General features: G+C 46.8%; 1 protein-coding gene across 1 annotated transcript; it reads right to left on the bottom strand.

Moving 5' to 3' along the window:
* Nucleotides 1-284: 284 nt before the first annotated feature.
* KCTD12 (potassium channel tetramerization domain containing 12) lies at nt 285-6,425 on the bottom strand. The gene has a single exon (XM_036011271.1). It carries the CDS (start codon nt 6,242-6,244, stop codon nt 5,270-5,272), a length of 975 nt encoding a protein of 324 aa, XP_035867164.1. The 5' UTR covers nt 6,245-6,425; the 3' UTR covers nt 285-5,269.
* Between the last annotated feature and the right edge of the window lie 6,776 nt (nt 6,426-13,201).

The following is a 13,201-nucleotide window of genomic DNA, read 5'->3' as shown; positions in this document are numbered from 1 at the left end:
ACCTGTGCTGCAAAGACTGAGGTCAGAGAAAACGTTTGTGAAAACCTTTACCTCCACATTGAGTGCCAAACCGCCGTGACAACAGGCGTTCTGGACAGTGAGCTGTGTGGGAACAGCTTGCTCACTGCTGGCCCAGCTGGCCAATTAGACAGTGAGTTCTTCTGATGGTATGATGCTCATCAGTAGCCCCACAACAATTCAGGGCGCATTCCCAGCATTCGGAGAACCCCTTAAATGAAATCAGACCAGTGCTGAGGACAGTCGATACCCAGGAGCCAAGAGGAACAATTCAAGGAGTGAATGTTTTATTCTTTAGTGTTTAATAGAATACATAACAAGTCACATAATCAATGATTCATTACTGCACACACAGGGAGGAAAACAGTATCGAGTCTTCCTGCTGTACAACTGGTCATGAGCAGGACGGACAAAATCTCTAGAGCATTCAGATGGGTGAAGAAATTCTCATCTAAAGTTTGGGCATGTCTAAAAAGACTTCATCAGCGCCTTTTTTTAAATATAGAGGGATTTTTTTTTTCTTGGCTTTCTGTCTCATTAGAAAAGCCTGATAATTTTGTAATTAACTTTTCTTCCTTTCCCCTTCTATTTTGAGAAAAGGCCCAATGATATGAAAAGACAATATTTCCAACTATCTCACAATTCCAGATAGCTCTGTGGGAATCCTACATTATTTAGCAGCTAAGAGTTTTTCAGATGCCTGGAAATTTTTAAATAACACATAATTGACATCTTCAAAATTAACATCCATGATGAATGTTTTAACCTTTTGTCATTAAATGTCACTAATACTGTTTGTGTGTGGTCACAAATGAGTTATCATCATTTGTATCCAATACCAATAACAAAATCTGCCTGCCTATAAAGTCACAAAGACAGTTGTATAATAATTTACATTACACTTAATGTTTATATATGTCAAAACACATATAAAATAAAAAAAACTTGGGTTGGGGAAAAAAATCACAAAATGTATAAGGTGACAAGAATTCTTGGTCAAAGTAGTCCATTTTCCTACCATGAAAGATTATACTCTAATGTAGACAGTCTGGTTGAATTTCTTACAAATTTCAAGGGTCCCAGTAGAAAATCTAAATCTGCAAATGTTAATATTTTTATATTTTTATTACCCAAACTTATGGCAAAGAAAAGGTCACTTCAACATAAACTGTTCCCAGCTCTGCAAAACCCTGTTTCAGGTGCTATTGTCCCTGGAAACACAAGACTATTTTACTTATTTCTCAAGAGACAGATTCGGTCATCTAAGAAAACTAATCCAGTTTTTAACTGGGTTATAGTAAAGGAAAAAAATCCCCAAAAAACAAAATTCGAAAGGATTTACTCTGGTAGGGCTACAATACAAACATTCAGTTTACTATTTTAGAAATTTAAGTCAACTGAGAAAAGCATTTATGATTTAGACTGTAAAAGAAATTCTTCAGGAATTCAGCCCCTCCAGTCAATATATTCTAAATACCTGCACTATAATTTGGCATTTTTCATATGGAATACAAAAACATTTGAATAGTAGAGTTTACTATAATTTAAAAAGTAAGAAATTATCAAAGCTTCACCTTACATGGCTTCAATGTAATAATAACATTCCCTAGAAAACTCCAATGAAAATTGGACCATGTTTGGAGCACCCCCTGTTGCCCACTCTGTCTGGAAGTCACAGGTTACACATTTCCTCAGAGAAGCAACAGCCCCCGTATATATGGTGCTGGCTTGAAAGAGAAGACAGACTTGGCTTATATTAAGTTATCACTTTGCCATCAATGCAGAAAGTCAAATAAGAAGCACAAGAATAAAAACAATGCTGAAGGAGAAAACACTTTAAAGTCTCACACCTTCAAGGAGTATTTTCCGCAATGTATAATTTGAACAGTTAGAAGGAACAGGGTCCATGTTCCACATGTATTAAAAACAGACAGTGTGGCAAACACTTGGCACAAAAGCATTAAACATGGTACCTGGTTTCTTAACCACCACCAATAATTATTTATTTAAAAAATTCAGTGTTATTAAAGTCTAATGTCAATCAATTGTATTTAAGAATCAGATGGTAATTAGAGCCATTACATATATAAATGTGTGCTCCACTGAGCCAGGTTAATGCAGTCATAATTATCTGAATAACCCATGACATTCTCCCAAGTTATTTGGATGGTATCTTCACAGGGTTTGTTCAAATGCCCTCAATATCCCATCCAAGCTCATAGGTGACAACTGACGCACACTCCAGCCCACCCTGTAGACCACCTAAGGTCCTGCTCTGGCCCGAAGCACATGGAGGGGAGGGCCCCACAAGTGCCCACGACAAGTCGCCTTGCTCAGTTACACTCTCTACCCAGTGTACAATGAGTCCCCCACCCAGCCCTTACTTTGGGCTAAAAGTAAATTGTGTTCCAGTATCTACTTCCAACTTTATAGGGGACGGTCATCCCTAGAAAAAGATGTTGCTTTCCTGTCTCTAACCACTAAACTCCCAGTCTTCCAGATAATGAAAGGGGTCAGAGAAGCATTGCAGGACAGCAAAGATGCAGGGCGGGGTAAACTGTGTATGAAATAGTTCAACTCAAAGTTTTACAAGATGAAATTTATGACTGACGTGGCAGAGACAAAACTTGAGCAGTTTTGAATTACTCCTGGAGTTGTGCCGATTTTACAAGGCAAATCAGAACCTCAGAGTCTTGCCATATGTTGGTGGCTTTGATCTGGCCCTCTAAGATGTTCTCAATTACGTGATTTTTATTGAGCAATCCAACAGAGTACCATGTGGGCAGAGAAGTCTCTGTGGCACTCTCTTTCGGCCTGTGAGCAACATTCCTACATCGTTCCGGGCCTGAAACAGAGATGAGTTCTGATGCATTACCTAGCCTGAGGACACACTCAACACTAAAGCAAGCACAGCTTCCTGGATTTCTACTTCCACTTCCTGTATGATTACAGTCTTTGTATGCAAAACTAACTTGACTTTTCTAAAAATGCAGCTACAATAAAAGACCTCAAATCTTTCTCTAAAAAAAAAAGTAGTGGATTAAACATACAGGTACCTTGATTTAAATAGACAGTTAATCAACATATTATTAGTATACAACTAATATCCAAGCAAAAAAAAAAAAGGATGGAGCAATCAGTTTTATAATTTATGTATTTTTTCCTAACCCAATGTCCCCATAGATAAGGATGTAAGAAACTCATCAAAACATGTTGCTTTAGTATAAACACCATCTGATGCAAGTTAGTGGGGGCAAATATAGGAAATTACACAGCATTAGTGAGTGAATTAAAAAACTAAATGATTCGTGTAAAATGTTTATATATGGTATATACAGATTGGACCACATGAGTCTAAGAACAAAACTGTTCCAATTCTTAACATCTGTTATGGACATAGGTAGATACAGTACAAGATTCATTTTTAAAAAGAAGGAAAAACAGCGCTAATTTAAACACCGAAAAGACATTCTTACAAAATCTTTAAAAACATACTCCAGAGAAAAATGCTGAAACAAATGAAAAAATATCCCGTCATCATAGAGTATTCAAAGGAGCCTCAGAGCAGGAAAGATAAGGACTCACTTCCTGTCACTCACGGGACAGATAACAATGTGCAGTGGGGATTTATTCCGTGTTACGGGGAAGGCATAAGGCAACCAGGTCTCCTTCTGCTTCAGCTGTGTCACCCTGAACACCCCTGTATTGCTCAACTCACTTTTAACTACTGGTCCTCAGTTTGAGAGACTCCATTTTACGGCTCTCTACAGGTGGGCAGCCGTGGGTGCTCCTATTTCTCTGCAGCTCTGTCACTCAAAAAGATTCCACCCTAACTTCAAATAATCTGCATGAAAGAAGTGGCATTTTCTGGTTTTCAGATCTGCCCAGAAGTCCACATGGACTGGGCTTGGAGAAAAATGAGGGTTTTTTAATAAGAGACCTTAAGTGTAAGTAACCAAAATCAAATATATGTTTTGCTCAAGTAAATAGAGTTTTAATTCAGGATTCATAATCAACAAGAAAATAAAGTTCAAAAACTAAAACCCTACTGGGTAACTCTTTGGTTAGGTTATATAAGTATTAGCAACTTCTAAGTTTAGGACTCAAAACAGTTCAATAAACTGCCACTAAAGAGTAGATGCTATTAATCTTTATAAAATGCTTTGTGTGGTTTTCGCGTACTACCTTTTTTAATGTGCATGTACTCAAAGGGATGGTACAAACTTCCAACTTTCAAATAATAAATGAGCGTGTCTGTTCCTCCCTTCCCACCCACTCTGCCTTCCTTCCTCCCTCCCACCCACCCCCCAAGTCTTAAGAGCTAAGGTCCTACCGCTATTCACTGCAAGAATAATTGGGCTCTCCTAACCCCCACGACGTGCACTACTACCCAGCTCCATGTCGTCACTGCTGGCTGCCTTCCCCGGAAACCTCGGTGAGTTGGGCTGCCCGGCCCCTGGCAGCGGCAGGGCTCTTCCTCCCTCTTGCCTGCCAACAGCTGCTAAGTCAACCAGGCCAACCAAGGGCTTCTGGCAGTGAGCAGAGGGAAAAGGGTGCCTCCTCAGGCGGGAGGTAACTTTCTCCAAGTTTCAGCCACAGGCGAAGACCTTTATTTCTGCATGGAGAAGATATGATCCTTCATTGTGCCAGCACTAGATTCTTCTCCTACATGTACCTGTAACTTTTCCAAACTTTATTCATTTATAGTCACTGAACTGCCTCCGTGGGATCCCAATTCCAGGTCGAGTGTTCCATCCAGCCTTCTAAAACCCTACTTCTCCAGAGGGCCAAAACCACTCTTCCCAGCATTATCAGTTCCGATCTCTTTAACCTCGAATGAGTCCGAAGTGCTGGAGAAGATTTCAAGGAAATCTTCCACGCACTGGACAGGATCCAACCAGGTTCTGAACAATTCAGTCATTCCCAGGTACTTGGTGACTTGGCGCCACACTACCCCACTAGCTCCAGACTGAAGGATAATTCGGGAGAGGGAGGGGCCAGAGGAAGCATAGGGTGGACCGGGTACATCCGGGCCCTCTCGGTTAGTGGGGTCCAAAGAAGACAAAAGAAAAAGCCAAAAGGCTTTGCGGCTCCAAGTTCTCAAGTGGGGACAAGGGGGACCAGCGCAGCTATTGGAGGTGGGGGCCAGGGGAATAAGAGGGCAAGGGGTGGAAGGGGAGATCTATAATCCTCTCCTGGGTAGGAAGAAAGGGGAATGGGTGCGCTGGAGTCGCGAGGGGGTCTGGGGAGCTCACTCCCTGCAGAAGACGTACTCGGTGTAGCTGGTCCAGATCTTGTCCTCACTCTGGTCGGCGCTGGCGAAGGCGCAGGTGCCAGTGGAACTGCACGCCACCATGTGGAAGCCCGACTCGGACAGCTTGTCGAAAGCCTGCTCCAGGAAGTTGAACTTGAGGTAATAGCGCGAGGTGTAGCGCTCCGGAGGTCGGTCGGGGTCCCGGCTCTCGTTCAGGGTGTCCCCGAACACTTCCTTGGCCAGCGAGGTCTTGCCGCACACGGTGATGCGCGCCACTCGCCGGAACTTGGCGTCCGCCTGCGCGTCCCGCCCAATAGTGTAGGAGCCGCGATAGCCGATGGTGATGTAGCCCGAGCGTCGGCTCCCGTCCAACGACTGGGACGGCGTGAGCAGCGGACCCGCTGCGCCCCCGGACGGGCTGCGGCTCGCCAGCTCCAGCGTGGGCGACGGCGCTCCGGCGGAGGCGCCTTCCTGCTGCTCCGGCTCCGCGTAGCCGAGCGACAGCAGCTCGTCTCCCAGCGAGCCCTCCTTTTGCACCCCGCGCCTGGGGTGCGGTGGTGGCCCGGGGCCAGGCTGCTGGGGCTCCCCAAGGCGGCGCACGAGTTCGGGCAGCTCGAAGTACTCGGCCTCACGCTGCAGCCGGCTGCGCTCGGGGAAGTAGTCGGGTAGCACGAGCTGCAAGTCCCGCAGGTAATCCAGGATGTAACGGAAGAGGAAGCCGTCTCGGTCCAGAAAGAAGCGGCCTTTGCTGTCCCGGGCCAGCTCCTGCGGCTGCTGCTGCGTGAACATGCGCCAGAGCAGCGACTCGGGCACGGACACCACCGTGCAGCGCCGAGTCACATACACCTGGCCCCCAACGTTCAGCTCCACGATATCGGGGAAGAGCGGCGGCTCCGTGGAGGAGGACGAGGAGCCGCTACCGCCCCCGCCGCCCCCGTTGGGTAATCCACGGGTGCTGTCAGCCAGAGCCATGGTTAAGGGGTGGCCGAGCTGGGGTAGCGACAGGGAGTGGGGCCGCACACCGGGGCTGCGGTCGCCTTTCCCGGACGCTCGCTCAGCGCTGCGATCCGGCCGCCGCCGCCTCCGTGTCCAGGAGGCCCAGGAGCCGAGCGGTGCGAGCGCGCCGCTTTGCTCCCGGAGAGTCCCGTTACGCTCCGCCCGCCTCGCCCGCGCGCTCCAGGCGAGTGCCGGGTCGCGGCCCGCGCGCGGCTTAAGTAGAGCCGCCCGCTAAGGCGCCGCGGCGCGCAGGAGGCGTGGGCGGCTGCAAAGCGGCGGAGCCTCGCTCCCTGGGCGGGAGGGGGACGGGGGAGCGGGGAATCGATTTGCATCTTGAAAGCTGACGCCGCGCCCCTCCGCTGGCTCCACCCAGACCGCGCGCTCCGTGGGCGACCCTACAACCCGCTTTCACCCCCTCCTCGCCCCGCGCTCCTGCCCCTTCCTACTCCAGCTCAACTTTTTTTCTCTCCCAAAGTGGCCAGAGCCTGGGACAGGGGCTTCAGAAGACGAGCCGTCTTTGGACGAGTTGCCTCTGTACCCCCTTTTCCTCCTAATCCCACCTGGTCCCCGGGGACTCTGAAAGAAGAACGTAAACTTCCCGGGTTTCCGCGCCCGGTGCGGGGTGGAGGGGGCGGAAGTGGGAACTGGCTGCAGTAAACACTGGAATTGAGGCACTACCCTGGGCAGTTGTGTTGCTGAAAGTTCCAGAGGGAGACAAAACATCTGGAGAGACCATAGGGCCGCCCCAGCCCAGAGGCAGCCACATTTTATTCGCATTGAAGAGTGGCCACGAAAAGCCCCTAGAAACGGAAAGCTAACCTCGGTATCCTGCCAGAGTATGCTCTCCAAAAGTTTACTTTGTGAGTCAAGAGGCAAGCTCAGTGGTTGGGAGACCTCAAAATTGGAGGAAATAAACTGAAGTGGCAATGGGGAACTTCAGCGAGATAAAGGAGCGACTTCGTGGTGGTTCTCCAGGAAAGCAGCCCACGCGGCCTCTTACCCCAGGCTGCGGGAGTATCATGAGACGGAAGAGCATGCTTTGTCTCCGGGTCCCCCTCAGCCCCTGACGAATCGCGCCATAAAACTCGGAGGGTTTGTGTGTCTAACGTAGTTTACAAAACTCACCTTTCAGCCCCTGTGTGTTTATCCTCTCAAAGGTCGCAGCGCCCCCACTATCCTGTGCGCCTGGGTCCCGTTCAGTCCTTTTCAGGTTCCCTCCAGTTTCAGAACCTTGCATTTGAAGTCCCTCTCGCGTCTGCTACCTCCATGTTCACATTCCCCCACATTCTGCTACTTCCACATTCACATTCACCTGTCACATGGCAGCCTAGAGAACTCCCCCTCCCCCAGGAAGGCTTCCCTGGTTTACCAAGAGGGCGGGACCCTGAGATTGCGCCTTCCACATGCCTGCCTGGTATGCGACACACTATGAAATCTCTTATTTGTGAGTGATTATTCGATCTCTGACTTTGGTAAATGAAATAAAATATTCCTGAGCACCGCAGAAAGTGGGCACAAAAGAGGGTAGTGAAGGATGTTAAGAAACCATCAGGTCAAGGAATATTTGTTATGCACCTGCTGTTTCCCAGGTAGTGAAGAATGCAAGGTTGAATAAGCTTGGAGGCAGCTTTCATTGTACCCTGGTAGGCAAAGGGTCAGAAGTCTGAGCAGTTACCAGATCAGCTGGCAGTCCAGAGCTTCAGTCAGGACAAACCAGGCCAGGCCTTTGTTCTTGATGGTGATGGTGACCCTTTCGGGTGACTGCCCAATGGGCTTTACAGTCTCCTCATGGGTAAGTGTCGTTTTTACTTGGAAGTGTGTATGTCTGCAGAACAATGATCTCGTACGTGTCAGTGTGCCGAAATAAGATCAAGCCCCAACCCGGCTCATTTAATTGCAAGTACAGCTTTCGATACCGAATGTATTTGGCCACTGGGTTTTGTTTGCTCTTTGCAATAATACATGGCACAAAAGTTCCAAGGTCCAAAGCCAAATTTCCAGGCAGTTGTGCCACTATTTATTATATCAGTGTCACAGGCTTGGCACAACCAGTCTCTTTTCTATAAATCCAGGAAAAGCCTTCTTCGTACCAATTGTGCACATATTTTTTATATCATTAGTTTGCTCGTTGTATCAGCAACTTCTCTCAGTTCTGCCTGCAGAACAGTTCCAAACCATTAACATGCTCCATCAGCTCCCTGCCACCACCCTGGACCCTTGGATAGTGCATCCGTCTCCTAACTGCTTCCACCTTTGCCTCCTACAGTTCCCCCGCCCCCACTTTTGTTATCACCAGAACAAGAAGAGGGGTCCTATTGTAACCTGAGTCAGATCATCTCACTCTGCTCACTGCTCCTCCACGGCTTCCCAGCTGATAGCAGGGTAAAAACCAAAGTCCTGTCTGGAGCTACAGGGCTGCATGCTGGGAGCCTCGCCCTGGGACCTCTCAGACCCAGTCCCTCCCCTTTCTCAGGAGCTCCCTGGTTTCAGCCACATTATCCTCCCCCTTTTCTCAGGGCCTTTGCGCTTCCCGTCCCCTTTGCTAACAGGCTAATTTCCCCTTGCCCCTCTTAGCTTCCTCATCTTGTTCAGGTGCCTCCCTCTCACCTTGTTCAGGCCTCCACTGCAAGACTCACCCTCGGTCACCCTGTTCAATGTAGCACAACCCAGCTTCCCTTTCTCTGCTTTGTGTATTCACTGTTTCTCCCTGCATTCGGATATAAACTCCAAGAATTCAGAGATGTGGGTCTTTTTGCTTCATTACTACAGTGCCCCCCCCTTGTCTACCATTTGGTTTTTCCATGGTTTCAGTTTGAAAAAATTTACATGGAACATTCCAGAAATAAACAAATTCACAAGTTTTAGATTTCGAGCCATTCTGAGTGCAATGAAATCCGGAACCTTCCCACTCCATCCCACCCAGGCATGAATCATCCCTTTGTCCAGCCAGAATCTTCACTTGGTGTTCACTTCCACCTGCTTGTCACTTAGTAGCCAGTTCAGTCACCAGGCTGTGGAGCTGCCGCAGTGCTGGTGTTCACGGAACCTGTACTTTACTTAGGAATGGCCGGCCCCACAGTGTGAGAGGAGCCATGTGCGCAACCTGGACACGCCAAAGAGAAACCATAAAGCGTTGTTTCTGGTAGTGCAAAGGTGAAAATTCTCCATTTGCTGAGGCATTTCATCATCTCACATCATCACCATCAGAAGGGTGAGTAGAGTGGAATAAGATGCTTTTGAGGGAGACCACATCCACATAACTTTCATCACAGTGTGTTCTTATCATTGTTCCATTTTATTGTCGGTTAGTGTTGCTAACCTCTTACTGTGCCTCATTTATAAATTAAACTTTACTATGTGTACTAAGAAAAAGCAATATAGGAGTATGTAGGGTGTGGTTTCAGACATCCACTGGAGGTCTGGGAACACACCCTCCATGGGTGGCAGGGTAGGTGGGGGGACAGCTGCACAGCCCCGTGCCTACACAGAACTGGCGTATAATAGGCTTCTGGGAGATATCTGTTGGTTACTCGTTCATTCCACCATTGTTTATTACCGGTCTATTACTATGTTCTAGGCTTTGTGTTAAAAAATAATCTCTGCCTTCTGGGAGCTTAGAGATTTGTGAGAGAGACAGATAATGAATATGTACATAAGTAAGTTCACTTTGGGTAGAGAGAGATGCAATGAAGCATATAAAATTGTGAAATGACATAGAGGGACTGAGTGTGGGGACACTGCTTTATAGGTAGGCTGGCTGGGAAGGCCTCTCCATGAAAGTGACATAGAGCAGAATAATGAGAAGGAGAGAGCCATGGGAAGTTCTGGAGGAAGAGCATTCCCTGCAGAGAGCAAAGCACAGGTGAAGGGGGTCTGGGGTAGAAATGAGCTTGGCACATCTTCCTCTGGAAGTTTATTTAGTGTATCATCTGCTGGTATCCTGTGAATCTTCAAAGTGCCCTTGAAGGGGTCAGTACAAGCTCAAATGTGAGCGATACTGCATGCCTAGCCCCAAGCAGCATACCACCTTCCTTCTCAGCCACCGGGCATAACATCCACCCCCCATAAGCTCGCCCACTGCAGGAAGCCAATGGTATTTCCTCACAGAAGTCTGGGAAGCATAATAGTGAATGAAACAGGTGATAGAGACTAAAGGAATAATTTTCTGGTTAATGTGTGTTCTATTTTTTGCCTACTGGTCAGTGTCACGAAATTCAAGAGGAGCTACAGTGTATATAATTGGGAACTTTATGCTAGGATTGGAGTACCTGAGTGTTTGTTTAGCAGGACAAAACAATGCCTTAGTTTCTTCAGTTTGTTAAATATGCTAATTATCAGAGGAGGGGGAGGGCTTGGGAAACCACTAGCCCTATGTCTAGTGTCAATCAGCTTCCAGTGATGGACACATTAGTGGTCATCTCTTTGTACTTTCTTAGTAAGAGACAGGGCTTTGACTTTTCTCCTAAAGCGTGGGGCACAGGAAACATCTCAGGACCTGCGTTCTCCCCTGATTGGTTTCTCCTCCGCCACCTGCTACCTCCCTTCCAGTCAGCTTCCTAGCTCAGCTCACCCCCAATGCACTTACTGAATATTGTGCACACTGAAGATTTGACAAAAGAGTGAGGAAGGTTCGGGGAAATATAACGTTAAAAGGGAGGAAGAACTAGGATGCAATGAAGTGAGCGCCTCCGAGGAGTGAATTAATTTATGTGGAAACGATCGGTAGACTGTAAAACACCATTCAAGTGTCAGAGTCATGATTTTCCACCATCCACCCACCTACCATGGTGCCTGGCGAGTCTGCTCAGTAAACACTGCATGAATAAGTGGATGGCAGAAACATTCAAATGAGAGCTGTGAGGAAAGGGAAGAAGAGACAGACTCAGAAATTGTCCCAAACAAACATTCAGTTAATTTACTGTCCTCCCAGTATGTGTGAATTTGTTCTGTGTGCAGGCTTTAAACATCACTGGCTTTTGCAGTCAGAAGGAGAAAGGAATCAGATACATAGAGATTAAACAACATTAGTTTTAAGTAAATCAGGTGATAAAATAATCTTAGTAAAGCTTTGGTAAAAGGTATGGCAATTTTTAATCTTCAAAAGAGAGAGAGAAAATGTTATATGAGTAACATTGCCAAAATATTAGGTAAAGAAAATAAAGAAAATCCCAATGTTATTATATAGTTGTTATACTTAATAGAACCAGAAAAACAAAAGCCAGTAATGCTAGAAATTTTTAATTGTTATTTCTATATTCGCATAAATAGTATTCGAAGCTTTTTGAGGAAACAGCTAATGACATGACGGCAAACGTTTACGTAGCATTCACCACTGTGGCGGCCCTGCCGATGGAACCACGCCTGCATGGGCACATTCCATCCGCGCCATGACTCCGTGAGGCTGGTCCTGTTAACCGCCCAATTTTTAGAAGGTTGAATGAGCAAACAATATGTTGGAGCTGAGATGTGAACCCCAACTCTAAAATCTGTGCTTTTAAAGACTGTGTTTTACAGCCTCTCACTTCTATCAAGTGTTTTACATGGACTAAGAAATAGGTTCTATTATTTTCCCCACTTTACAGATGAGGAACCCAAGGCAAACAGAGCTCAGGTAACTTGACCGATATAACACGGCTGTTTGTGCGCACTAAGGGGCAGAAGGATATTGTCACGTCTCGTGGTTATGCTCTACAGACAGTGCACTCTGCAGGGTGTCCACCCCAAGGGCTGCTGGCTACTTACCGCCCGGGATGGCTACGAATGCGGCCCAACACAAAATCGTAAATTTACTTAAAACCTTTTTTTTTGCTCATCAGTTTTCATTAGTGTCCGTGTATTTAATGTGTGCCCCAACACAACTCTTCTTCCAATGTGGCCCAGAGATGCCAAAAGGTTGGACACCCCTGCTACAATATTAGTAACAAGAAACTCAAATCGGTCACGGTGGAAGAACCAGGACTAGGAAGGGGTTGAGTCTTTGCTTCTCGTTTCTGCCTTCTGTCGGTGGCACAGTCCTGCCTCCAGTGAGACTCCCTCCCCAAGGAGAGATTTGAGCCCCCCCATAGAACCGACACCCTATTGTCCTTCTCCTACCCGACTCAGCCCTACACATGATAAATATGATTTTACTTCTGGCTCTCTAAAATACCAGTAGGGTTTGCAAGGCTCCGGGTTTTTAGTATGTTTGCTCAGTGTCTCTGATCTCGTTAACTCCAGGCAAGGATAAAGTGAGTCGTTGGAAATTGCTGAGATCTAGCTTCTAGGATTCAAAAGCCAGCAGTACACACTGCTCTTCTGGGGCTCGTAAAATTGAACAAATGTATTCTACTCACGGCTTTACATAGCAAACCCAGCGCAACAGAAACTGGACCTCATACACACAGGGGATTCTGGAATTTCTGACCAGGGCTAATTATTAACACCGCTGATGTTTCCTGAGACTCGGAAGGCCTTGGTTTCACATTGTGATGTTAAATTTAAAGGTTAACTGTGAATGAGTTCTCACATTCTATTCTAGTGCTTCAGTCTCTTGAGGGTTTTCATATTGTCAGGTGCACTTGATTAGCACAATTTCGGGAAGCATTATTCCATCGCAATGTCCCTGGTGAAGAAAGAAGCTCAGAAAGGTCGGGTGACTTGTGCCGCCTCTACAGCAGCACCAAACTGCAAAGAGGGCCTCTGGGTGAGCTGGGATGCTCATGGGTGCTCTCTGACTCCACCTTCGGTCCTCTCGCTGCTCTAGAGCAGCCCTATCACTTCTACTCAGTTTAACGCCTCAGATGAGGGCTGTCACTCAAAATAATTACCTCGGAGACTATATGCTTATTTGAAAGATGTCAGAATCACTCACCGTTCCTGGCATATCTGATCGGGAATTTTCTCCAGAGCCAGCCTGCACAAGAACATCATTCCACTCTACTTATGCCAAAGTTT

This window comes from Phyllostomus discolor, chromosome 11, assembly GCF_004126475.2.
Source record: "Phyllostomus discolor isolate MPI-MPIP mPhyDis1 chromosome 11, mPhyDis1.pri.v3, whole genome shotgun sequence".
NCBI classification, from domain to species: domain Eukaryota; kingdom Metazoa; phylum Chordata; class Mammalia; order Chiroptera; family Phyllostomidae; genus Phyllostomus; species Phyllostomus discolor.
This window is presented reverse-complemented; position numbering and strand designations above follow the sequence as displayed.